Source organism: Mustela erminea, chromosome 10, assembly GCF_009829155.1.
Source record: "Mustela erminea isolate mMusErm1 chromosome 10, mMusErm1.Pri, whole genome shotgun sequence".
In the NCBI taxonomy this organism is placed as follows: Eukaryota; Metazoa; Chordata; class Mammalia; order Carnivora; family Mustelidae; genus Mustela; species Mustela erminea.
This window is the reverse complement of record NC_045623.1, coordinates 15,509,077-15,535,753: the sequence shown is the minus strand read 5'-3', so window position 1 is coordinate 15,535,753 and position 26,677 is coordinate 15,509,077. Positions and strand designations below refer to the sequence as shown.

General features: G+C 53.5%; 1 protein-coding gene across 1 annotated transcript in view; it reads left to right on the top strand.

The window, feature by feature from the left end:
- The window catches only part of SLC6A17 (solute carrier family 6 member 17), a 48,984-nt gene extending 28,224 nt beyond the window's left edge, over nucleotides 1-20,760 (top strand). The window contains exons 7-12 of the mRNA XM_032302419.1: nucleotides 11,883-12,124; nucleotides 12,365-12,557; nucleotides 13,753-13,945; nucleotides 14,421-14,580; nucleotides 16,200-16,362; nucleotides 16,808-20,760. Of these exons, the coding sequence (XP_032158310.1) occupies nucleotides 11,883-12,124; nucleotides 12,365-12,557; nucleotides 13,753-13,945; nucleotides 14,421-14,580; nucleotides 16,200-16,362; nucleotides 16,808-17,176 (1,320 nt within the window). The 3' untranslated portion in view covers nucleotides 17,177-20,760. The remainder of the gene's footprint in view (nucleotides 1-11,882; nucleotides 12,125-12,364; nucleotides 12,558-13,752; nucleotides 13,946-14,420; nucleotides 14,581-16,199; nucleotides 16,363-16,807) is intronic.
- Nucleotides 20,761-26,677: the final 5,917 nt, after the last annotated feature.

Below are 26,677 nucleotides of genomic sequence, written 5' to 3'. Positions count from 1 at the left end.
ACCAAACCCAGAAGGCCCCAGAAGAGCCAGGTCATCAAGACCCAGCAGGTGGCCCTGACCCATCTAGCTCTTGGGACTTTTAGTCTGGATAGAGCCTGTGGGCTTGCCTGAACAGTTCTGTGGGGGCAGCCCTTGTCCTTGGATGGATGTGTCTCACAGGGACGGGGAGGCCTAACTTTTCCGTCAAGGATTCCTTTCATAGCCTGTGCTGCAGGTAAAGCTATTAATGATGGCTGGGTGAGGCCATTATTTACAAATTCCTCCAAGTCATCTACAAGAAAGGTGGATCCACTCTCAGAAATTGTCTTCTGACTGTCCATACCGGGCAGTCTACTCTTGTAGAGCTGGGACTATTCCAGCACAGGATTGGTGAGATATGAGGAACCCTGGAACCATTTCAAGTTCCTGACCTAGAACGGTGCTATTGAATACTAGGGTCATTGTACACAACTGCTCAGGCTGTGCACTGCTCCATTTATATCGACCATAATGGGAATGAAATCCCTAGGGGTCATGCCATTTGGCAGCCATGGCAGAGTCCAAGAAGACTTTTGGCCAGGGCATCTCTGAATCCACTTGAAAAAAGCATAGACTCTCCGTGGATATGCTGAATGTCCTCTTGCAAATTCTTCAAACATCAGGAACAATGCAGTGTGGCCAGGGTACCATGATGACCCACTAGCATCTTTGATGGGACAATAACTCATGTTGATGGCTAATTAAGTTCTTGGATTCCTTGGGCAACCTCTCTCCTGATAACTTTCTTTCCACCAAAGAAAAACCCAAGTGGGGCACCTGGGTGGCTCAGTGGGTTAAGCCTCTGCTTTCAGCTCAGGTCATGATCCCAGGGTCCTGGGATCGAGTCCCACATAGGGCTCTCTGCTCAGCAGGGAGCCTGCTTCCCCCTCTCTTCTCTGCCTGCCTCTCTGCCTACTTGTGATCTCTCTCTCTGTGTGTCAAATAAATAAATAAGATCTTTAAAAAAAAAAAAGAAAGAAAGAAAAACCCAAGTTAGCATGGAGGGCCACAGAATTCACCATGTGACTTTCTCAACACAAAGTCGCAGATTATGGTAAAACTTGCAGGAAGTGTTTATCAAAATTACAGCTGTTCATGTCCTTTGGCCCAGCAATTCCACTCCCGGGTACTTGTCTTACTGATATATTCACTCACAAGCAAACTGATCTGTGCACAACATTGGTCACTACAGCCCATGCTTTAGTGGCAAAAGATTGAAAACAACCTGAATGGCCATCATTCATTTATCCCTTTATTCCATAAAGGTTCACTGGATGCCTGTTATGTTCCAGGCTCTGTTGTGGGTCCAGCTCTGGGCCAAGCAGACAAACTTCCCAAGCCTCCTGGATCTTGTATTTTAGGGAGGCAGACAATACAAGAGTAAGGAGTTGTTGGGTGGTGTTGCTAAGGAGAAAAATAAAGCAGAGAAAGAAGGATTAGGGACACCAAGGAGAGGGGTTGCTTCAGCTAGGGTTCAAGGAGGGTCTCCCTGAGAAAGTGGCAAAAAAAATAAAGACGTGGGAGATGGGGGAGCAGGCTGTGTGGATATCTGGAAGTAGTACATTCCATTCTGGAGGGAGCAGTAAGCAAAAGGCCTTGTGATTGGATGTGTCTGGCATCCAATTCAAGGAGGCGATTGGATCTGGAATGGGAGGGGAGAGAGGTAAGGACAGGTGGTCAAGGAGGTCATGGGAGGCAGATCATGAGGGTCTTGTGGGCCAGGGATGACTTTGGTGTTTACTCTTGGTGAAATGGAAGCCATTAGAGATTCTAAACAGAGGAGCAATATGGTCTGACTTCTGCCTTTGAAGGATCCCTCCGGCTGCTATAGAGAACCTGAGGGGACAAGGGTGGAATGGGAAGACCTGCCAGACAGCTCCATCCAGGTGACAGGTGACTGTGATTTGAGTCCAGGTGATGGCAATGGAAGTGATGAGAAGTGGTCGGATTGAGGATACATTTAGGAAGTAGGGTCAACATGATTTGTTGTTGGATTGGACCTGAGGGGCAAGAGAAAGAGAATGGTCAAGGGTGACTCCATCATCTTTTGACCGAACATCTAGAAGCATGGAGTCGTTATTTATGGAGAGGAGGGCAAATGATGAGAGGAGCAGGTTCAAGACTACTGTTTTGGACATGGCAGGTCCAAAATGTCTAATAGATATCCAAGTGGAGGGGCCCTGGGTGGCCAGTCCATTAAGCATCTCTGCCTTCAGCTCAAGTCATTGTCCCAGGATCCTGGGATCAAGCCCCACATTAGGCTCCCTGCTTAGTAGGGAGCCTGCTTCTCCCTCTCCCTCTGCTTCTCCCCTGCTTGTGTTTGGTTGTGCACTTTCTCTCTGTCAAATAAATAATAAATACAATCTTAAAAAAACAAAAGATAGGGGCACCTGGGTGGCTCAGTGGGTTAAAGCCTCTGCCTTCGGCTCAGGTCATGATCCCAGAGTCCTGGGATCAAGCCCCACATAGGGCTCTCTGCTCAGCAGGGAGCCTGCTTTCCTCCTCTCTCTCTGCCTGCCTCTCTGCCTACTTGTGATCTCTGTCTCAAATAAATAAATAAAAATCTTAAAAAAAAAAGATATTCAAGTGGAGATGTTGAGTAGGCAGTTGGAAAGATGAGTCTTCAGGTCAGGTGGAGGTATAAATTTGGGAATCAGAGAATTTGAAACTGTGGACTAATGAAAGTCACCTATAGAATGAACATAGAGAAGAGGACTGATCATCAGGACCCAGCATTTAGGGGTTGGGGGAAGGGTAACGGGAGGAGGAAGAGGAGGAGGAAGGGGAGAGAGATGTGGATATGTCGATCCCAGAGGCAGAGAGGAGCAACTGCTTTAAGGAGGGAATGGTCAGCTATGTCCGAAGCTGCTGAGAGGTCAGGCGATGGGCCTGACCCATCAGAAAATGAGCAGTGCACCTGGCTGCAGAGGGGTCCCTGGTGCGCTCAACGAGAGCTGTTTTGGTGGAGTGCTGAGGACAAAGTCTGAGTGTGGTGGGTTCAAGGGAAAATGGGATATGAGGAATTAGGAGACAAGTGGTAAAGACTACTTGTTTTCAGGAGTTTTGCTCTACAGGGGAGCAGAGAAATGAGAAAGGGTGGACACTGGAGAGGGCCATGGGATCAAGGATGTTAGTATATCCTCCAGCAATTCCATTCCTAGGCACATTTCCAAGAGAACCCAAAACACGTTCTCATGAGAACTTGTACACAAATGTTCCTGGCAGCATTGTTCAGAAGAGCCAAAAAGTAGAAGCAGCTCAAACGTCCGTGAACAGATGAATGGAAAAATCAAGAATGGTGTGTTTATGGGTTGGAATGTGATTAGGCCATAAGTGGGAATGACGTACTGGCACCTGCTACAACACAGGTGGACCCCGAACACATCAGGCTAAGTGAAAGAAGCCAGTCGCCAGAGACCACGTATCATGTGATTCCATTTACATGAAACATCCAGAATAGGCAAATCTGTAGAGACAGGAAGCAGACTAGGGGTTGCTTAGGGCTGGGTTTTGGGGGAGGTTGGAGGAGGAATGGGAGTGACCGTTAATGCGTGTGGGTTTTCTTTTTAGGGTGTGAAGAAGTTCTAAAATTGGTCGTGGCAATGGCTGCCCAACTCTGTGATACGCTAAGAACTGTTAAATTGTACACTTTTTAAAAATCCAGCACAGAGTGGGAAATCACTGCTCTTGGGTGGAGGGAACCAGAGTGCTTGAATGAGCGGGAGAGGTGGGACCCGGTGCCCAGCTGGAGGACGCGGGAGAGTGTGTCGTTTTGTCTGGGAAGGAGGAAGTGAGGGCATCAGTTGAGAGTCCGAATGGTGGAGGGGTGGTGGGGGCCTAAGGAAGGGTGAGTGTGAGGTGACGGTGCAGGGGATGGGGAAGGCTTGCAGCACAGTGGAGTGGGGAGACCCTGGCAGTCAGGGTCATGGGTGTGAGGTGCAGTCAGCCAGCATGGCGCCGCTAACATTTGTCTGGTTCCAAGCTGGACAGTTCCTCCTGGTTCACGCTTCGGAAAGCATGCCAGTTCCCACAGTGAGGGGCTACTTAGAATAATCCTGTGATTGACAATGGACTGTGCTCACTGGGTACCGGGCACTGTTACCCGCACCTGACATACACCAGCTCATTTAATGCCCATGATGACCCTGGAGGCAGAGGTTATTCTTGCCATTTTGTGCTTGGGGAAACTGACACAGAGGAAGGTTGAATAACCCGTCCAAGGTCCCAAGGTGTGCGCTGTGTGATTTCTCCAGCTGGGCTTAGCTGCTGGGGGTCGGTGGGGGGTTGGGCCAGGGTCAGGAGGCAATGACAAGCGACGACCACGGAGGGAGGTGGCTGGGGAGTTAAGAGGGTAGCAATTGAGTAGCCAAGGGATGGGCCATTGACTAAGCCCATTAAGAAGGGAAGTTAGGACACACAGGGTCGGGGGGAGTGAAATGTAGGTAGGTCCCAGGGAGGGCAAAGAATTTTGGAATCAAGATACTAGAAGAATGGGGCACTTGGGTGGCTCAGTGGGCTAAGCCTCTGCCTTTGGCTTGGGTCGTGATCCCAGGGTCCTGGAATTGAGCCCCACATCGGGCTCTCTGCTCAGCAGGGAGCCTGCTTCCCTCTCTCTCCCTCTGCCAGCCTCTCTGCCTACTTGTGATCTCTGTTAAATAAATAAATAAAATCTTTAAAAAAAAATACTCAAAGGAGTGAGCTGGAAAGATGGGGTGCTTGGGGGTTCAGGGTCCTTAACGTTGAGGTCCTACTTGGAGCATAGCTCTCAGATATGACAGAGGCTATGGAATGACCCTAGGAGTGGGGTGAAGGACAGGACTGGTGGAAGGGAGGAGCTGAAGGAACCGAGAATTCTGATGGCAGTAGAGCGGGACAGAGAGAGAGAACCTTGGGATAGCAATGATGACCTGGGGGGAGGGGCGGCACCCCGCCCACCTCCAGACCTGAGGGCAGCATGGGCAAGTTCGAGAACAGCCTTTACCACCGGGGGCTGAGGGGAAGCCTTGGCCTCAGGCCCACCCTTGACCAATCAGACTCCAGCCGGCAGACCGGTTAATCGGGATCACCAGGCATGGTATCCAGGTAGCAGCAACTATTGAAAGCCCCCAGTGGTTCTGAGGTGCAGCCAGACTGGAGAACCACCACGTCAGAGCAAGGAGGACCATCAAGGGAAGGGTGTGGAGACGGGGGATTTGAGGGATGATGGACTGTGAGTTCCAGAAGCCCTAGAACTAACTCTGTGGGTCCCCAACTCAGCACGATGAAGTAGCGTTGAGCCTGGGGCAGGGTGGTAGACATCTCGGGTGTGGACTGGAGGCACTGAAGGCCCAGGGGCAGAGGGCAGTGACCTTGACCCCCGTGAGTAAAGGAGGGCTTCTAGAAAGGATGACCAAAACAGGCCAAGCTAGTTGCCAGAGGGTGGGCTCTGAAGCCACACTGGCTGGTGCGGGTCCCGGCTCATCACTCCGAGGTCTGTGGTCCGAGGGCAAGATCCCTGGGGAACTCACTCCGTTTTCCTCAGCTGCGAGATGGGACGAACCACAGTAGTTCCCTGACAGCCTTTTCGGGAGAGAATGGAGGGCTGCTCCCATGTGCAGAGAGTGCATGGGAAGCCCTAGTGATTATTATTCTCTCCCTCGTGAAGGTGACACTGTTCTTGGGTGGTGGGAACCTGGCGCTCCAGTGCCATCTGGTGTCTCGCGCACCGGCAGGGGCCCGGCAGGGCTGAGAAGCAAGGGCGTGGGCTGTGGTCGCGCACCGGGTCAGGCCAGGAGCTGGGGAGCTGCTTGTGGATTCCGGAAGCATCTTCGTGCCGCTGAGTCAAGTGCGTGAAACACCTTGTTCTCTGTGTGAGGAAGTGACTCAGCCGTTGTGCCAAAGAGGGGGCAGGAAGCCCTTGCTGTGTTTCAGGGCATCTGCCCCCCCATCCCCTGCTCTTCCTTCCTGACACTGAGGAGGGTGCAATCCTTGTCTTCGGTGGGGAGAGCCCATTTCCCACCTCTCCTCTTGCAGTCACATCCTGACGTTCGGCAAGGACATTGGGCTTCCTGAGGTCTGGCCATGAGTTCAGCCTCTTGGACACTATGATCAGGACCTTGTTAGAATTATGTACCAGCACCCCAGAAATCCTCATAGGTCCCTTTTGTTTTCTTTTCATTTTTTATTTGAGAGAAAGAGCAAGAGCGGAGGGGAGAGGGAGAAGCAGACTCCCCACTGAGCAGGGAGCCTGATTCGGGACTCGATCCCAGGACTCTGAGATCATGACCTGAGGTAAAGGCAGACACTTAACGAACTGAGCCACCCAGGCGCTCCTAGGACCTTGTTGGAATTATGCACTAACATCTCAGAAATCTTGATAGAGCCCCTTTAAATTCAAACAACGACAGGCATTGAATCCTAAAGGTGACTGACTCACTTTACCCCCAGGTGAACATGGAGATCTGGTCATCTCCATCAGCAAGAGAGCCCCTCCAAGCCCCATTGAGAGGGGTGCCCAGGCTCACATGGGGCACTTTTCTCCTCGAGGTCAAATTTTGGCACTGTCAGGTTCTTTCCTGGGGCCTCATTAATGGTAGATTTGGATTCACCGATTTTCCTCAAAATAATCTAGGGCTGGGGGTTGGGGGTACAGAGGAGACCAGATAGGCCCTATGTTGGTTATTGTTGAAAATGAGTGGTGGGAACATGTGGGTTCATTATACTATCCTCTCCACTTTTGTGCATTTTATAGTAACTGTTCTGTAATTTTTAAAAATGAGGAAAGATCAGCAAATACAGTCTTCACAACATACAAATAATTTTTATTCCCATTCCAAATCATGACATTATGTAAGATATTTCTACCCTGTCCTTAGAGAGCCTGTCCCCCATGTTGGAGGGGGAACTCAGATGATGCAGTCTGATTATGGTAGCCTCCCTAGGGGGGCTGGCAATGTTGATGGAGGTTGGCCCTGAACAGTGGCTGGGTCTAGGAATTCACCCATGTCTTATTTTTAGCATCAGGGAGTGATAAAAATCCTAACAATGACATGTCTGGGTCTCACAGAGGATCCAGATCCTTCTGTAAAAACTTTAGTAATGATTGATATAGATGAAAAATGAAATAATCACCAGAAGGAGATGAAGAAGAGGAGGAGGAGGAGGGGGGCGGGGAAGGGGGAGGTAGGGAAGCAAGAGAAAAGGAAAGGAAGCCAATATTAAAATAGCCATGCTTTAAAAAGCAGAAGTTTAAAGCCGTAAGGATCTTCTTGTCCTAGAAGCCTGCATCCTCATAGAAAAAGGCCAGGACAATTTCACAGTGCCTGGTGTGGTCCTCCCCGCTCAGCTCAGCTTGAGGAGACAGCCTTGTCTCTTGCCCCCGACTCTTTTCCTTGTCTGTCGTGTCCCAGACACTGCTTACACAAAGACGAACAGGAGATGGGCTCCACCCCTCAGAAACACAAAGTGTTGAAAAGAAGGCAGACATGTGAACCTGAGATGCAGGTGTGGACCAGAGCGGCAAGAGCCCAACGACCCTGACGACCTCTACCAGAGACATCAGGAAAGGCTTCAGGGAGGAGGTGATATTTGTGTTGAGTTTTGAGAAATAAATGGGAGTTTCACCACAATGTGAGTAGGAGGAAGGGAATTCCAGGCAGAGGGAACAGCCTGGGCAAAGGCTAGAGGTAGGAGACTGCTATGCTTTCGAAGAGTAAGTTCACTGCCTTTAGAGATAAGGACAAAGAGTGGGAAAAGATTTTCTGGCAGACACAACCATCAAGGATGTTTCCCAATGCAAGGGGGATGACCAGGGCTTGTGTCCATCTCAATCTACCCTTTCTTACAAAATCTTGTGCTTCCTCCTGCTTAGAACTCACCGGACCACCCAGAGTCTAGCCTTTAGGTCTAGGTTTCTAGCCCAAGGGAGGTGCCCAGGTTCCAGCCGATTGGTAAAACTGACATGACTGACATTTGTGAGCATCATTGCCCTCCAGGTGCAAGTAATTTCCAGAACTTTCTGGGAGGATCATTTAAGAACCCACCCAGGAGAGGGGAGATACAGAGACCTTTCCCAGCGGGACAATGATGACTTTGTTTTCCTTTTAAAAATAATCTTTGAATTTCTGTATAGGCCCCTGTGTCCTTACTCATAATGCCAAAATCCAAATAGCCCCGAAAAACAAAAGTTGTTTTTCCTTTCTCCTGGAACTCGTTTGGCGGCAAAGTGACCTGAACAGATGTGAGGCTATTTATAGTCTTTATTGATTCACTTGGTGTGAATATTCATATTCTGCTGCAGAAATACTGATGTGTTTGATTATGGGGTGCGGCCCCAGACCCCACCGGGGGTGTTATGTAATTATGCCGCATACGCACCACATTACCTTTCTAAAATAGAATTAGGAACAAGAGCCCAAATTCCACAACCAGTCTGGCCTCAGGGCTTTTAGATAAGGAAATGTGGGCCTGTCCTACTTTTATAAAGATGCCATTTTGAGCACAGGGGACCCTCAACAATGTGGGCTAACCGTACCCCATTTCCCTGGCATCTCATTCTCCCTGCTTCACTGTGACCGTTTTCAACCTCTTCCACCTGTCTGCATGTCCTGACCTCACCCCAAACAGATGATTTGGCCTCCTGCTTTCCAGGGTGAACAGGAACCGCCGAGACAGAAACTCGCCCACAGGCCCAGAACGTCCAAACCGGTCTGTACCTGCCTGCCACATCCCGTTCTCTTGTCTTGGTCCCTCCGTGAGCAGCTCCAGGGTCTCCGAGGGGAGACAGCTCCCCACCCCTCTAGATCCCCTGCCCTCCGCCTTTACCTATCTTCAGGTCACTGCATTAAAGACAAAAACGAGACAACAGATAAAAAATCAATTCACTGATTTCATACCCTCTGCCTGAACCTGCTGTCTTTCTCTTCCTGTTCCAAGACGAGCTTTCCAAGGAGCTGATTTTCCACCTTACCTTCATTTCTTCCCCTCTGCTTTTCAGCTCTCCCGGCTCCTACCTGACTCTGGCCCCATCAGCTTCGACCCAGCCCACCAGGGACAGGCTCACCCTGGTATATTTCTCTGGGTAGCATGGGCCTCTCCCCGTCCCAGCCCTGCTTTCTTCCTGTGGCCTCTGGATCCAGCCCTCTCTTGCTCCTCCTCCTGTCTGGCCTGCTGTACCTCCTCTCCCTCCCTTGGGAGACCATCTTTGCTGCACTGAACTTGGAGTTGCTGCCTGGCTTGCCTCTTCTCACGACTCCACGGTTGGGGTTCCTCCTGGCACACCTGCTCCTCCTCTCTGGCTCAGCCTCTCTCTGGCCATCAGACCCACTTGTCTGCCTGCCCATTAGACATCTCCTCTTAGATAGCGTAAAGACACATTAAATTCAACATTTCTGCAGCAAATGCCTTGATCTGCCCTGTTCCAACCCCATCAAGATCTTTCCCTTCTTCTCAGACTCTGCCAGGTACGCGGACCAAAAGGGTGGCTGTCCCCTTGGCATCTGACCCTCCAGCATCCCTCCATCTCCAGTCCATGGCTAAGGATGGTTTGGTTGCTTCCTTCCGACACCCCATCCCTTAGTGGTTTCCCATATTAAGTGCTTTCTTAGGATTCCTCCACTTAGGATCCCTCTGATCGGACTCCTCTGCCCCCTTCCCCCCACCTCACCTCTACCTCTACCGCCTTGTCCTTGCGGCTTCAGGCAGCCTGGCCTCTTCCCCTAACTTTCACATGCCCTCCTCTTTCCGCCTTGACTCCAAGTCTCTGCACACACTGTTCCCTCTGCTGGTATGTTTTTCCTCCCCTCTTAGCCTTGCCTTCATATCTCTCAGATGTCACTCAAGGATCCCCTCGTCCTGGGGAAGCCTGCCCTGCCTTCCTGCCTGGCTCAAGGCCCCCTTCTACAGGCTCTCCAAGCATTGGGTACCTGGCCTGCATGGCCCCTGTCCTACTTGCAACTCAGTATCTGTTTGCAGAGTCACTTGACAATGGTCGTCTCTCCCATTAGAATGTCAGCTCCATAGGAGCTGGACCTTGCCTGTGCTTGCTCTCCATGGCTCCCCATCACCTAGCCCCGGGCCTGACCCACAGTAGGTGCTCAGTGTTGCATAGGTGAGTTGTAGTCACAGGGAGGCCACATGGTACTACTGAGGCTGCAGAGAGTGGGAGGGACAGAGGGGAGTGTCGCCTGCTCATGGATGTCGGCGGCTCGTAGCTCCTTAAAGCCTGGCTTCTGGGCTTTCTTGGTGGACCAGAGATGACTTTATTTTGTGCAAGGTGGGGGACCTAATCTCCCCTAGAACACACATGCTTGTGGGCCAAGGCTCCAATGGCATACCGATCCTAAAGTCTCTACTACCATTGTCTTCCACTTCCCCGTCAGCCTGCAGCGCCTCCCCCAGCAGCAGCACCCCCTCAAGCTTGCCAACACCCTCTCAGCTAGTGGAGGGACTCCAGGTGCTCACATAGACCCAGGGAGCTGCTGAGGTGGCAGGTGGGTAGGTCTCTGTCTTGGATGTTAGGGCTGTAACAGAGCTTCAAGTCCAATGCCTCAGTGCGCACACAAGGAAGGACTGAGCCTCGGGCACTCAGTGAGGGGAGGTAGGCCAAGACCAGGTAGGGCTGTCTAGTGCCTCCTCGCCTCCCTGGTCTGTCACTTGGATGGACCTCAGCTGCAGAGGTCCAGGGGCAGTGCTCAGAGGAGTAGAGGCATCAGGGGATGGTGTGGGACAGTGTCTTGGGCCACATCAGACCACCTGTGCTTGAGCAACTCCTCTGTCCCAGCAACCAGCTCTGTCACTGGGAGCAAGGAATTTCCACCTAGGGGGTCTCTGTTCACTCTTTCTCGAAATGTGAATAATAATTCCTGCTCCTCACCAAAGAAACCTGTCCCGACTAGGTCAGAGGAACATCGGCAGGATTCATTTTGCTATTTATGTGCTGGGTTTACTTGTTGCTGCCACATCTGATCCTCACAATCACTGTGGGAGGGACGCGGTATTATTATTCTCATTTTTCAGATGGGAAAACTGAGCCTTCTAAAATAGGCACTGTCATTTTCCTAAGCCTTGTCGGCTATTTAAAGATGGGAGTCAGGTTTAGACCTGGGTCTGTCGGACTGGACAGCTCTGTGCTGGGTCCAAGCCATGGTCCCTGCTTTGAGGAGCAAATAGCAAAAGGAAAATGGATACTAAAAGCACTTTGGGAATTGTCCCCTGCTCTCTACATGCTGGTGTGGTTCAGGGTTCTTTCAGGTCTGAGGACACGTAAAGGGTTAGGCAGGGGCTTCCCCTCTCCAGAAGTATCTGGATTCTGTATTTTAATCTGGGTGGGTGGGAAGGGGGAAGGCGACTTTTGTGACCTAGAGTATGTCAATGCGTATGAATGAACATTGGTCTTTCCCCCTCTCCCCGAGGGAAAGGGAGGTCAGGTGGGCAGGAGAGAGAAGTTGGTTTGAAGTGGAGGGGAGGTATCAGGGAAATATTGGTGTTCTTAGTGCTCTGGTACCGTTGTACAGGCTGTACACTGCACAACTCTAGGAGGCACCATTCAAGTGAATGGCACTCCCTGGAGTTGTGCACCAGGCCTCATACATAATGGCCCTGAAGTTATTCCTCAGTATAATAGCTCCATGGTAAGCAAAGATGGCAGTTAAAATTGACTGAGAAGTTGCTGAGCAAGCACATAGCGTTTATTTGATCTTAAGCCTCACAACCATCCTCTGAATTCAATATTCCCATTATCGGTGTTCTGCACATGGGGAAGCTGAAGCTCCGAGGGGTGTGGAGGATGGCCAAGTTCACGCAGCCCCGGCTTTCCCACTCTGCCATGCAGAAAGGGGTGTGGCGGGAAACCGTTATCTGTGTGTCTCTGGTCCTCCCCCTCACAGCTGGACAAGATGCTGGACCCCCAGGTGTGGAGGGAGGCGGCCACCCAGGTCTTCTTCGCCCTGGGTCTGGGCTTCGGGGGCGTCATCGCCTTCTCTAGCTACAACAAGCAAGACAACAACTGCCACTTCGACGCCGCGCTGGTGTCCTTCATTAACTTCTTCACCTCGGTGCTGGCCACGCTCGTGGTGTTTGCCGTGCTGGGCTTCAAGGCCAACATCATGAACGAGAAGTGTGTGGTCGAGTAGGTGGCCTCTCTCCTCCTGTCCGTCTTACCCAGGTGGGGCGGGCGGGCCACAGACGCAGAGTCCCTGTCTTCCCCGGGGTGGAGCTTTCTCTGTCCCCGGCTCTGGATCCCAGGCTCAGGCTCAGAAGTGTCTCCATTGATGGCCTGTGGGGCTATCTGCCTGGGTGCCTGGGAGGTGCCTCTGGGACTGTGCCCACCCTTGCCTTTTTACCTGTCCCTCTTTGCTTTGTGCCACAGGAATGCCGAGAAAATCCTTGGGTACCTCCATACCAACGTCCTGAGCCGGGACCTCATCCCGCCCCACGTCAACTTCTCGCACCTGACTGCCAAGGACTACACAGAGATGTACAAAGTCATCAGGGCCGTGAAGGAGGACCGTTTCGCCTCCCTGGGCCTCGACCCCTGCCTTCTGGAGGACGAGCTGGACAAGGTGTGGGACAGGCTGCCCTTCCCAGCTGGGGTGGGCAGGAAGTCAGATGTGGGAACATGGGACCCAGAGATGGGACTGGGGTGGCTGGAGCTCTCAAGCAGGCCTCAGAAGGCTGCCTGGGACGCGTTCACTTGCTTGAGAAACAAGGACGAACTAGGGATCCAGGGAGGGAGAGAGGAAAGGGATCAGCTAAACCCCTGCCCCGAGGTAGGCTGTCTTGAGGAGGAAATGAGGCAGACACACCTGGCATCGAAATCACAGGAATTGTACAGAATGGTGTTCAGATTCATCGAATCGGTTTCTGAGTGGAGGGAGGAGAGTCAGTGCTGTCTGTAATGTCCTTGTGACTGTGCTTTGTACATGGCTCACAGAAAATAAGCATTTCTATTAGTGTTTACCCTCTGCTATCTCTCCCTCTTTGGCCCTCAGGCCAGTGCTATGGATACTAGGATGGTAGCCGTTTTTCTTATACGATAGGACCTCAATAAGAGCCAAGTGACAAGAAAGACACACTCATACAGTTGGAGGAGGTGTTCCCTCACCTCACGGGTCCTTACAGGACAACAGAAAAGTGATGTCAGTGGGCAGTGTGTGGTCACTTGCCCCATGAGCAGGGGCCCAAGCTTTAACACAGTAGCTCTCTCTCGGCTACCCATCAGAGACACCTGGGGACTTAATAAAACCCAGATACAAGCTCTACCCCCAGACCTATCAAAGCACTGTCTCCAGGGTGAGACCCAGGCATTGGTGTTCTAAAGGCTCCAGTGTGGTCCCATTAGGCAGCTGAGGCTGAGCCCACTCTATGAAAGTCTGGAGCTCAGGGCTAGGAGCTCCTGAAGTTGTGTCTGGAGCAATCAGGGAAGACTTCCTAGAGGAGGAAGGTCTCAAGCGGGGCGTTATTTCTAAATGTGAGCATCTCCATCTGAATCACCTGGGGTCCCTGTCCAAGGCGTAGCTTCCAGATCCCACAGGTGAACTTCTAAATTGGTATCTTACTCCCTGGGGTAGGGCGGATTCTGATACTCACCCAAGTTTGAGACCCACTAGCGGAAAAACGAGGCGTTAGGCGAGGGCACGGATTCCTGTGAAAGAGGCGAGAGTTATTCTTAAAGCTCTGGGGGCAAAGATAAGAGGGCACGGGGCTTCCAGGAGTGGCATGGGCCTCACTGAGCCCTCGCCTGGGCCCCACCCTCAGTCCGTGCAGGGCACAGGGCTGGCCTTCATCGCCTTCACCGAGGCCATGACGCACTTCCCTGCCTCCCCGTTCTGGTCTGTCATGTTCTTCCTGATGCTTATCAACCTGGGCCTGGGCAGTATGATTGGGACCATGGCTGGCATCACCACACCCATCATCGATACCTTCAAGGTGCCCAAAGAGATGTTCACAGGTAACTCCTCCTGGCAGCCCCTGCTGGCCCGGTGGGCTGCCCACAGGGACGACAAGCAGGACAGGCCTCTGACTTAGACAGACTCCATGCTGAGAAGGCTCCCCGCTGCCCTCACTGGGATGCAGTTGGAGCCTGGCTTGCCTCCCAGAGAAGAGCGCTCAAGAGCCAGGAGAAGGCTGTCTGGGAATCTGGACCCAGCCTGAGCTGGGGGTGGCCTCTTCCTCGGGTCATTTGCCCCTCTCTCTGAGGGCCTGCTGAATCCTCTTGGGCAGGGGTGTCCTTCCCCGTGCCAGCCTGCACCTGTTCCATCTCTCCTAAAGGAGTGGGGGCTCAACCCCAGCACCGGATCCCTCCCCACTTGAAGGCCTTCAGGGAGGAGGGGTGGGAAGGGAGGGGCCTGGGTGCCCCCCTAACCCCTCCGGGCCCCACCTACCCTGCGCCTGTGCCCCCACACCGGCCTCCCGGCTCTCTGTAGTGGGCTGCTGTGTCTTTGCATTCTTCGTGGGGCTGTTGTTCGTCCAGCGCTCCGGAAACTACTTTGTCACTATGTTTGATGACTACTCGGCCACCCTGCCGCTGACTGTCATCGTCATCCTTGAGAACATCGCCGTGGCCTGGATCTATGGAACCAAGAAGTAAGGGGGCCACAGGGAAGGGTGGGATGGGAGGAGGGGTCTGTCCTCTCCTGACCCCCTGGAGAGTGCCATGTTCCCCCCGGGCTGCTTCTGAGTGGGACAGGAGATCACAGAGACAGAATGTAAGAGCTGAGAGTGCCCTCAGAGATCCTCAGGGAAACTGAGACCCAGAGAGAGGACGTGACTGCTAAGGGCCATGTGGCTGGTGAGAGGCAGAGCCAGGCTGAGCATGTGTCTCCTGGGTTCAGGTTCTGGCATCGCCCTAAACTGCCTTAAATTACCATAGCCCCCTTACCTGAGACCCAAAACTCTTCAGTTTTGTTAACTTTATTGAGCACTTAGTGGGTATCTAAGAGGGATCCACCCTCAAAGAATTCTGGAACTTCAGCAGCCCGAGGCTGTTTTCAGGTGATCGACCTCGGGGTGTGCGACAAGGTGTGGTTAGGGCCGGAAGTGTGGGGTCAGGTCGGGTCAGGGAAGTCAGGAGTAAGAAAGGATTGGGTCTCTTGGCCTGAGCCTAGGGCAGAGCCACACTCCCCATTAGCCCCTAGCCTTGTTCCTCATTTAACAAATATGTGAGCCTGGGAAGCCCCAGGGCCAGGCCCCTCCCACTCCCTCTGCAAGGCCCAGGGTTCCCCTGATGTCTGGACTGAGTCTCAGAATCAGGCTCTTTCATGGCCTTGGCTACAGTTATCTCCTTCCTACAAGAACGCAGGTGGGGCCCAATGGTGGGTCAGGAGCAGCCCTGGGATTCATGGTTGGAAGGGGCTCTGACTCTTCTGCTGTCTGGTGAAGACCCTGCACACCTTCTCAGAATATTATTTTTAGGTGGACAAAACAAAATAGTATACTATAGGAAACGAGTTAAGTTGAAAAACAGCAAAAACACTGTTTTAAAATCTGGTATGGTAATGTATGTGCAGTTTTTTTTCACGTATGTGTTATTTTTACTGCATTAAGTCAGGAGATTTCGCTAGGGTAATAATAATGGTAATTGTGAAATAGTGATGAATATAAATGACGTTTGTAGGTAGGTTCAGTTGTAATGTGATAGGGAGATACATGTCATTGTGGCTAATACCACGGTGGTGGTTTGCATTTATAGTAGAAAGAAACGCAAGGTTTCAGTTAGGTGTTATTCAAGTAGAGATGATTTTTTTCTTATGACATTCATATACACAGCGTGCAGCTACGGTCATCCCACCCGCAGACCCCGAGGTTAGAAACCCCAAGGCAGGGCCTCTGGACTCTACGGAAGTGCACTTCACCTTCTTTCCAGCAGGGGGAGACCAGGCCCAGGCCAGTGTGAATGGGGCGGGGCGCATGGTGTCCGCAGAGGTCCTCAGGTGTCTGCCCCACTGCCCGGCTTGTCCCGCGGATTATACCATATCCCTGGGTGCGGTGTGACGTGAGGTATTCAGAGGAGGTTAGCAGGCGACACCAGAGCCTGCCCAGAGGCCAGCTGGGCCACCAAATAATAAACTGGTATCCCTGGATGTGAGGAATGGAAGAGCCTGGGAGGGAGGGATTGGTCAGTAAAGGTTTCCTGGAGGAGGCGGTGGTGGGGGAATGCGCAGGCGCAGTGGGGATGCCAATGCTGGACCCTCTGCTCCTGGCAGGTTCATGCAGGAGCTAACGGAGATGCTGGGCTTCCGACCCTATCGCTTCTATTTCTACATGTGGAAGTTCGTGTCTCCACTGTGTATGGCTGTGCTCACCACGGCCAGCGTCATCCAGCTGGGGGTCACGCCCCCAGGTTACAGTGCCTGGATCAAGGAGGAGGTGAGGAGGACCTGAAACCCCAGGGTCACTTTAATACAACAGGTAATAGAGATGAATCCTCAGAGGGTAGCTGCTGTGTGCCAGGCCCTGCCAGGACCTCTGTCTTTACAAGAGCCGGGAGAGAGAGGTGGTACTATCCCCTAGCACACATGGGGAGACCGAGGCTCAGAAAGGTTGACACACCCGTGTGTCAAGAGAACCCGTGTTCTCTCTTCATGTCTGTGGAGCAGAATCACCCACCCATTTTACAGATGTAGAAACTGAGACCCAGGGGAGCTTGGCCCCTTAACCAAGGGGACCAGCTAACTAAAAGAGTGACAGTGAGGGCCTCCATCGCTGGCCTGGCCAGGATGGCAAGGGGTGGGGTGGGAAAGGGCAGGAAGAGACGGGCCTGGAGGTCCTGAAGGGTGAGCTCCTCACAGCCCTCATCCCCACCCCCCACCAGGCAGCCGAACGCTACCTGTACTTCCCCAATTGGGCCATGGCACTCCTGATAACCCTCATCGTCGTGGCGACCCTGCCCATCCCCGTGGTGTTCGTCCTGCGGCACTTCCACCTGCTCTCTGACGGCTCCAACACCCTCTCCGTGTCCTATAAGAAAGGCCGCATGATGAAAGACATCTCCAACCTGGAGGAGAATGATGAGACCCGCTTCATCCTCAGCAAGGTGCCCAGTGAGGCACCATCCCCCATGCCCACCCACCGCTCCTACCTGGGGCCTGGCAGCACGTCCCCCCTGGAGACCAGCGGGAACCCCAATGGACGCTACGGAAGCAGCTACCTCCTGGCCGGCACCCCTGAGTCGGAGCTGTGACCACCGCCCCCCACCCCCTGCCTGCCTCTCCCCCACCACGCCCATCCAGCCTGCTTGTCCCAACCTGGCCTGTCTTCTTAGGCCAGGCCCTCTGCCCAAGGAGAGGGGGTCTGCCCTGCCTCATCCCCCACCCGAGTCCCAGCCAGCTTCCCCCTACACCTGAGCAGGGGCTGGGAGAGACTCTGTCCCCAGTGCAGGCTCCCAACTCGTCTAACCTCCTGAGATCCTCTCACCAAACTGCAGCTGAATAACTCAAACAGTCCAGAAGCCCTGATACCCAGCACAGGAGAGATGGCAAGTGGCCATTGTAGGGGTCGCTCCCCACACCTTCTCTCTCTCTGTAACCTGGCACCTGTAGGTCTTAAGTCCTGGCCATCCCTCTGTGCTGATGAGAAGCACCCGGTGGGGTTAGGATGCTGATGATTTATCCTAGGGGTGATGCATTCCAGGGGCTGACTTAAGACTGGGGATGGGACAATTGTGCCAGGACTCAGGGCTCAGCCTTAGGATGGAATCTCGTAGAAGTCGCCAAGTTCTGTTTTGCGAGGCAGATGGCACGCTCTGCCTTGAGTGCCAGCCTTGGCATCAGAAGGGGGCTAGGCATGGGGGCCCCCTCAGCCCGAGGCTCTGGGTGGGATCTCCCATGTCCTTGGCCCTGCCTGGGGCAGGGTGTGTCCTGTCACATCCTGCCTGGGAGGGTGATGATTGCTCGGGACCCTTCCCCACCTCCATTCGGGCTTTGCCTGCCCTCTTTGTCCCCACCCGGGAGCCCACAGTTGTGGCCTGTGCCTCTTTCCTCGAGAGAGGAGGGGACAGTACACAGAGAGGTTTCCAGAGCACACCTGATGGTTCACAGCACAATTCAGTTTGGAGCACAATTGTGAAGCACATTCCCTTACTTGGGGCCCAACTTCCTCGCTTGCGGCAGCTTCTCTCCTGGAATGGGGGTCCCTGGAGCTCAGGGGCTCATACCCAGGAAACCTCACACCTGGGGAAAGACGGATGATTTCACTGCCCCTTTGGGTTGCCGCTTATTCTCCTTGTGTGCGGTGTGCCCGTCTTGTGCAAATAACCTTGGGAACCTTCCCCAAGATGCCCAGCCTGTGGTGGGGAGGGTGCAGACAGTGCTGTGGACACTAGAGGCTGCCGAAGGGAAGGGCTGGGTCTCTGTTCTGGGGCCCAGCACCCCACCCACCCTGACCTGAGGCCTCCTCCAGAAGAGAGCTGCCCTCAGAACGCAGGCTGGGAGGATCAGAGCCTGGCTGGCGAATCGTGTCTGTAGAGCGTCGGACGGCCCGGTGGAGGGACTCGTGTATGGTGCGCAGCTGTGGATGAATGGCACGCACGCAGGCACGCCAGGGCGGCCCAACTCCATCTGTGAGCGCCATGGTGGGTGGAGTGGCTGCAGGCCACAGTGCTAGGTCTCGGCACCTTCACGGAAGGTCCTGAATTCTTCCCGTATTCTCAGCACGGGGAGGGACAGACAAGACCCAGGGTTCCCTCCTTCATCCCTTAGCCCCTTGGTCCACCCCCTACCCCTACCTTCCCTGGGGGGGTCCTTCCTCTCACCCTGCCATTTCCTTGACTCATCCCTCCCCCACAACTACTCCCATTTCCAGCCCTCCAGCCACACCCGTCCTTTCGGAGAGTGAGGGGAGAAGGAGACCCACGTCTCCCCAAAGACATGAGCCTTTGGGGGACAACATCCCACCCGAGGCACCTTCACCTAACGCCTCCTGCCTGGTCCCATGCCTAATCCCGGCAGATTTAGCAACAGGAAAAGCAAGGCCCCGGGAGAGACACTGTACTATATATACTCTTCTAGTCTATTTCTATTGTATATTCAATCTGTACACGTGGGTGTAAATGCGGTTAACTGACAAACCCCATATTCTGCCGTGGCTCGTGGACTATTTTCATCCTCAGTGCTGTACAGATCTATTTTCATTGTATATTTGATATATTTTTAATTTTGTAGCGTGTGGCTGGGCCAGGCCCCAGCCCGCCAGCCTGTATCGGGGCGGCGGAGCTGGGCGGTCTGCTTGGATCGCAAGAGCTGGGTAGTGCTTGCAGCCTTCTGCCGTAGGCCAGGCCCTGTCCTGGCTGTGTCTCCGCTGTGTTAGACATAGGGCCTGGAGCTTGTCGCGTGCGTGTGTGTGTGTGCGGCGGGTGCGCATAAGTGGGTGTGTGTGCGTGTAGGGTGATTTGTGATTCCCAGGGTTCACCACGTTCCTGAAGACCACACTGCCCTCCCCCTGCCTCCTCCTCCTCCCAGCTCTGTCAGGCAAGGCCTCTGGGCAGGGTGCTGTGGGGAAAGGCGGGTGTTTCGTGCTGGGGACTCATTGCCTTCACACCACTGGGCTTGCCAGAAGCAGGGAAGGAGGGGCTCTGGGCCAAAGAGCTCCTAAATCTGTTTTCTAGCTAACCTCTCCCTGTTCCTCCCGGACCCATGAGCTCTTCATCCTGAGGAAAAGCACCGGGTTTCTTGAGATGGTGACACCTCAGGAGAGCAGCTCGCAGCGCCTCTGTCCCGCATTTGTCCTTGAGATGGTTCTGAGAGAGTTCTGAAAGGAACAGCTGCCCTTCCCCTGAGCTTCTGATGCACACTCCTCTCCTCCTTCTGATGCACACTCCTCTGGGAGTGAGGCGATGCCTGTGGGGGAGTCAAGAACAGGTGGGGCATCTGATGAGGTATGATCCCTCCCCAGATGCCCCGGAGGAGCAGGAGGGGGCCAGAGAGGGGCAGGCCCCCACATCCCTGTGCAGGGTCCCCATCCCTTACTGGTTTTGGTGCTGTCCAAGCAGTGCCCACAGGGGACAGCGGGCTCAGGGCAGGGCGGGGCAGGGTGGGGCGTGCCTGGAAGAGTCCCCTGGTCCCTGCCCCTTCCTGTCTTCCGGCCCCAGTCACCAGCTTCTTGCTCAGGGAGCCCTCTCCACTGAGGCAGCGTGAAGCCCGAGATCCAGATGGGGATGGACAGGGAGGGCATTCTAGCTGATACCAGCGGGGTGGGCCTCGGCCCTCCAGCAATAAATCTGAGGGGACTTGCACTCTCCTAGTGCCGGGAGAAGGCTTCCTGAGTCACCTGCCATCGGCTAAGGCTGGGGGCTGGAAGCTGCATGGTGCCGGGCCCCGAGCAGGCCTACAGTATTATGGGCAGGGGCTCCCCTCTAGTCCCTCCTCACAGCTGCATCCCTCTCCCCCCACCAGAGTACTCCCATGGTGGAAAAGAGGAGAGACAACAGGTTAGAAAACGCCTGACTCCCGGAGCATCCACTAGGCCCTGAAACTGGGGGCCTGCTGCCCCCTCACTGGAGCCTAACGACCAGAGGTGGGGAAGAAGGGCCCAGGGTCCCTCCTCAACCCGAGCGCTGCTTTGTACAGACCCAAGCACATACAGCCGGTATCACTTTTGGTTTGGGTACAAGTTTAGAACAGTTCAAGTCCATGTGCCCCGTGACTGGCCAGAGCCCTGGGTGAAGACCACTGAACCCAGGGGAGGGGAGGAGGCATCACCCGCCCTAGATCCTCTCTCTTCACCGCCCCCCCACCCATGGTGTACAATAAAGTGTCTGTTCTTACCAAACCCTTCCTGTCTTTCTGACCTTCTCTGGACTCGGGGAGAGGGGATGGGAAGGCCAGAGGACCCAACAGAAGCTCTGGAGGACAAGTGTGGGATGCGATGGGGCAGAGGGGACTGGGGTGGGGCTGTGGGTGCTGGCTGGCTGAGGAGTTCGGGCACAATGGGGAGGGATGCATGTTTATTTTCCTGAGAATCATCTTGGGTGTTGAACAACACACACACTGGTAGCAGGCCTTTCGGGGGTCCAAGTCCTCCACACACAAAATCTCACATGAACAGCTTCAGAGGGAGGTGTTTTGTGCTCCGGGTTTTCCCAAGGAAGGAGAAGGAGGCTCTGTCTGACATGAGAAAGGTGCTTGGTGCTTGTGGGGTCTTGTGGGGGTAAATCCTGCCTCAGTGCCAGGAAGAGCCGGTACCTGTCACTCTGCAAGGAAGGGCACAGGTGGAAACCCACCTAGGGATGAAGAGCTGGGGGCTGGGAGAGAGGAGAGGGATGGCAGGGGGCTAGAGGGGTCACGGGGAGCCACATTCTAAGTTCTCATCTTTTGCAAATTTCAGCGGAAGGTAAGGCGCCCCCTACCGCACCCCACTCCAGTCTGCAATGCTGCTGTCTCACCTTCCCCCGCCCCGCCCCCACACCGGGGACTGCATGTACAGCCAAGGTCCCCCAAGCAGCCCTCCGATTCCTTCTCCTGCTTTAAAGAAAACAGTGTCATTCCAGAAACAGCCACCAGATGGCAGGAAAACCTTTCCCTCCAGACCTTCGGACTGACCCTTCTTTCCAACTCCAGCACTTCTGCCTTTGTGGATTAGTTTGACTGTTGAATGAGCATATATTAAGTGTCCACAGTGACAGGTCACGTGCCAGTGATGGATGCACAAAGATAAGTAAATCGTCCTGTTGTCCTGAGTTTTCAGAAGGGAACACCTCTCCCCACCATCCCCAGACTCCAAATCACCCCACTATACCTCTCAATCCTGAAAGTCCCTGTCCTGAAAATGTCCCTCCTTGTAAATTCATTCAGTCATTTGTTTGAAGGGAAGGGTTTTGGTTGAAATGTCGACCCCCCCGCCCCATTCCTGCAGGAGATGCACATAGACCCACTAAGAAGCAGTGGGTATGAAGGAGCTATGGAGTCTGACTCTCCAAGTTCAAACTGAAATGCCAGCTGGACCTCCTGCCTCCCAGGAGACCTAGGGCAAGTTATTTAACCTCCCTGAGCTTAAATGTCCTAGTCTGTAAAATAGGTATAAGGAATGAATTGGATGAGATTATGCGTGTTGCTATATATCAAGTTACCCCAAATCTTAGTGGCTTAAAGCAAGCATTTTATTCTATCTTGTGGGTTTGGGGGTAAGAGATTCGGGCAGGGCTTGTCTGAGTGACTCTTCTGGTGGCAACCGAGGTCCCTCAGCAGTGTTGAACTGCAGAGAAGCTGGTCTGGAGGGCCCGAGGGAGACTCACTCACATTCATCCCGATGAACTCAGCTGGGACTGTCCCCAGAAGAGTGTCACACCCAGCTTCTCCAGCATAGTGCCTCTCTGGGTGGCCAGACTTCTTAAGTGATGGCTCAGGGTGTCCAGAGAGGCCCTTTCAAAAGAGAAGAGTGGGAGCTGCCAATTTCTTAAGATGAGGGCCTGGAAAATGACGCAATGTCTCTTCTGCTCTGTTCTATGATCACAGTATCTGCCCAGGGTTAACGGGAGGGCATATAGACCCCTCTTGCCTATGGGAAAGGGGGGCCACAGAACTTGTGGCAGCCCATGCCCCAGGCCCATCATGGGGTCCTAGGGATTTGCAACCATTGACATCTGGGTGGGAGCTTTCTCCTTGGAGGGATATCAACTTACAGACACAAAAGTGGGGGCACAGAACAGGTTTGTTCTGATGGGGAGGTGAGTGTCTGAGCTGGGGCTGTGGGAAGACCTGAGAACGGCTCATTCTGCCCCGAGTTTGCCTGGGGCAGGTGGCATGTCTCGGTTTGAATCATGGCTTTGTCACTGACTGTGTGAACCTAGGCAGGCCACAAGCCTCTGGACCTCCATTTCTAGTCTGTAAATGGAGGATGGCAATCAGATCTCTTCTGCGCAGGGATTGCTGTGAGGGAAAAAGGAACTCCTTCTGGAACACCTCCTAGAATACAGTGTAGAATTCTTTCCATACTGGAATACAACAAGTACTCATTAAACAGTTGCTTCCTTCCTTTTTGCAACTGGAGTAAGTCCAGGGGGGCCTGTCTCATTCTGGGGGGTCCCATCACCCGTGCAATGAACCATTCTCACAGAGCCATTCAGAAAGGACGGTTTCGGCCCCAAACCCAAAGAAACTAAGAAAGGAGGGACAAGAAGGCATCGTTTCCAAAGATGGGAGTATCATTGATCCTACACACTGCCCTGCACCCCCAGAAAATAGCTACATCCAGCCCCACAGCCTCAGCCCACCTGTAAGGGCTTGCGTCAGGGTTGAATGATTCCACACACCACAGGATGTGGTGGTTTTTAAAAAATGGCCTCGGGGGCACCTGGGTAGCTCAGTCGGTTAAGCATCTGCCTTCTGCTCAGGTCATGATCCTGGGGTCCTGGGATTGAGCTCCCTATCGAGCCCTGTACCAAGCCCTGGGCTCCCTACTCAGTGGGGAACCTGTTTCTCCCTTTGAATCCGGCCCCCTGCCTGTGTGCACTCTCTCTCTCTCTGTCAAATAAATAAATAAATAAATAAATAAAATCTTTTTTTTTTTTTTAAATGACCACAATCCTTTAATATTTCAAGTGGAGTCTGTGTTCCTCCCCTTGAATCTGGGTGAGCAAATGTCTCCCGGGACCCACAGAGCACAGCAGAAGTGATGCTATCTGGCTTCCGAGGCTAGTTTAGGAAAATACATGCCACTTGTACCTGGCATTCTAGAGCTAGTGGTTCTAGGGGAACCTGGCCGCCACGTAGGAAGTCCAACTGCCCCGAGGATGCTAGAGGAGCTGTGTGTTTGGAGGCAGTTCTGTCGAAAGGCGCAGCTCAATTCCCAGCCCATGGCTGCCATTACTGTGAGCCACGGGAACATGCCGCAGTGAGCGTGCAGCCCTGCTGAGCTTGAGAGGTCGGCAGCCCCCGTGGACTGCAGCTGCAGGAGGGACCCGAAGCCAAAACTGTCCAGCTGAGCCCTTCTGACTTGCTGCCCCAGAGTATCCTGAGCAAAATAAAATGCTTGTCATTTTGACACCACTAAATTCTGGGGGACATTTGCTTCACAGCGATAATAACCAGAACATGAAGCCTAGTGATGATCTGGCCCAACTTCCTTCTAGAACAATCGGAGAAGCTGAGGCCCAGAGAGGGGAAGAGTTCGACCCAGAATTCCCGCAAGCAAATGCGGTGTGTGTGTGGGGGTGGGGAACCAGGGCTGACACGTGCGTTTCTTGACTCCCAGTCTAGAGAATGCAGGTTCCGACTGGGAAGGCTTCTACCTTTCCCCCATCTTATCCCACCTTACGAGTTCCATGCGTCAAGCATGAACTAAGTGTTCTGAATCCTAAGGATTGTGCTAAGCACTGGGAATATACAAATAAGGATCAGGCAGGGGCCATCTGCCTCTTATAGGCACTCATAATCTGACTTGGAGGTCCCACCACTGTCATTCATTACCCACTGGTATCAGGCACCCAGGTGCATTCTTCACTGACATTGTCCTATGTGGGAGGAGACCCGGGAAATGGGGAGAAGATGATGTCTGTCACTCAACCGCAAACCATTATTAAGATTACTCCATGCCAGCCACAGTGCCAGGTGCAGAGCAGAAAGACTCAGTGGAGATCCACCCTGCAGCTCCCTGGGTCAGAGCTGGCCGGCTTCTGGGTCTCTCCATTCTTCCCAGGGCTGGCCCAAGCAGGGAGGGATCCCTGGGCTTCATAAGCGTCCAAGAGGAGCCAATGTTGGGTCTGCCTCTCCAGACAACGGCTTCCCCTTTCCCCAGGACACTGCTGGAGCGGGCTGGGACCATCATAACTAATTAACCAGTCTAATGGAATGAACCAGTTTTGTTGGAATTTAGCCCAGGTGGGAGGAATCTGTACTTTTCTAGATGGAGAAATACTGAGTGCCAAGAAGTCCTGCCAGCTGGGCCCTGAGCTAGTGTGTCTGTGTGTGTGCACGCATACGCACCCGCACCCGCTTTCTCTGAAGACTGGGTCTCTATCCCAGCAGCCTTGAGTAAAGAGGGCTCTGGGGGTCCACTTAGCTGGCCCTGGTCCTGTGACTCCCATGAATACTATCCTACAGGCAGAGGCCATGTGGGATCCCGTATCATTCTCTACCTTTGGACCAACCACAGGCCCTGCTCAGTCTCCCAGAGCTCACTGCTGCTCCTTAGGCCTGAAATCTCTTAAGAAGACTGTACCTGGGAGCTGGCGCTGCCATCCCTGCCAACTGTCTGACTCCGAGTATGAGTTATGAGGATTTGAGTCTTGGCCAAGCCTGAGCCTCTGGCCTGCACCCCTCTGTCCATTCCCTTTAAGGGCTGGGACATCAGAATGCATCTCCTGAGTTCCAAATACACCTTCATAGGATTTTAAGAGCCACCCAACCCTGCCTTCTGCCCCTGTGCTGAACCATTATAGCTGACCTCCACAAGGCCCCGAGGGCTGTCCTCCATGCTGGGCTCTCCCCAGGTCCCTCCTGGGAGGGCTCTCGGCATTTGACTTGAAGCCTGTTAGTCTCTGCAGGCTGCCTGCGGGTGGGGGCAGGAGGTAGGGTTCAAAGAACTTCTAAGCAAACAGGAACCTTCCAGCCTCCTCCTGCTCTCTTCTTTAGTGCCTTCACTAGAGGGAAGGAAAGGCTCTATCACCTTCCCCCCAATGATGATGGCTGAAAAACCTTTCAATTATTTGGGCTGGGGGGCCAGCCAGGCTGGGAAAGGATGCTGGCTCCTTGACCTGGGCCTCAGGAAGGAGGGGTCAGTCCCCAGCCAGAACTGGAATGCCAAAAAGGGAAGATGTATCCCCAGAGAGATCCTTGCTTGATAGCTGTGGGACTTGCTGCTATGGCTGGAAACCGCAAAAACAACTAGAGTCCAAAACAGGAAGATAGGATATTACAAAGCTCCTGTCACCCCAAAGTGGCTGAGCCCCACTCCAAGCCCCAGTAGGGAAAGGGGAAGGGCAAACGGCTTTGATGTCAGGCTCTCTGGCTCTGGGTGGGCAGGGGCAACCTCACCTCTCAGAGACCAATGAAGGACCTTATTGAGGGGCTTGTCAGCCCATCAGTGTCACTCTGGGAACAAACGTTGCCCTCTTTTCCTGTTCTTGTGCTATCCCTTTATTCCTGGTAAGGGGAACCACTGTGGCTTCTACTTTAGTGTAGCTAGTGCCCAGAAAGGGGCTCTTTTCTGACTGCGAGATGCAGCTCTGGGGCCCCCAGAAGAAGGTGGAGAAAAGGAGACAATGGAGGGAAAGAGGAGGCTTGAGGATTTAGGAATTTCCAGCTCTGGCTATTTCACAACCTTGCTTAAGCCTGCTGGTTATCGGAGTCTTGGAGGAATGGAAAAGGGCAAGAGCAAGCAGAGTCTCTGATGGGAGAAGTAGGCTGGGAATTGACAGGAAACCCAGAACCTGGTGTTAACCCCAACCCTGTAACTCATTTTCTCCTCATCCCCACAGCCCGGAGTGGAGAAGTCTGGTGCAGGGATTCCTAGCACCACCAGGGGGCAGCACCTACCCATCCAGAGTAGGCTGGCACAGGGCAGGCTGGGCAGGGGGCTCTCTACTCCGTCCTGGGCTCTGTACTTTGGGGAAATAGCGTGACTTCATACATGCAGAGCTAATGGAGAGGAGCCTTATGATGCCAGCTCCAACGTTCTTAAGCCCCCAGAAGATTCCAAAAAGGCCAGGTGACAGGTTAGTTCAGAGCTCTAGGATAAAGCCTTCAGCAAG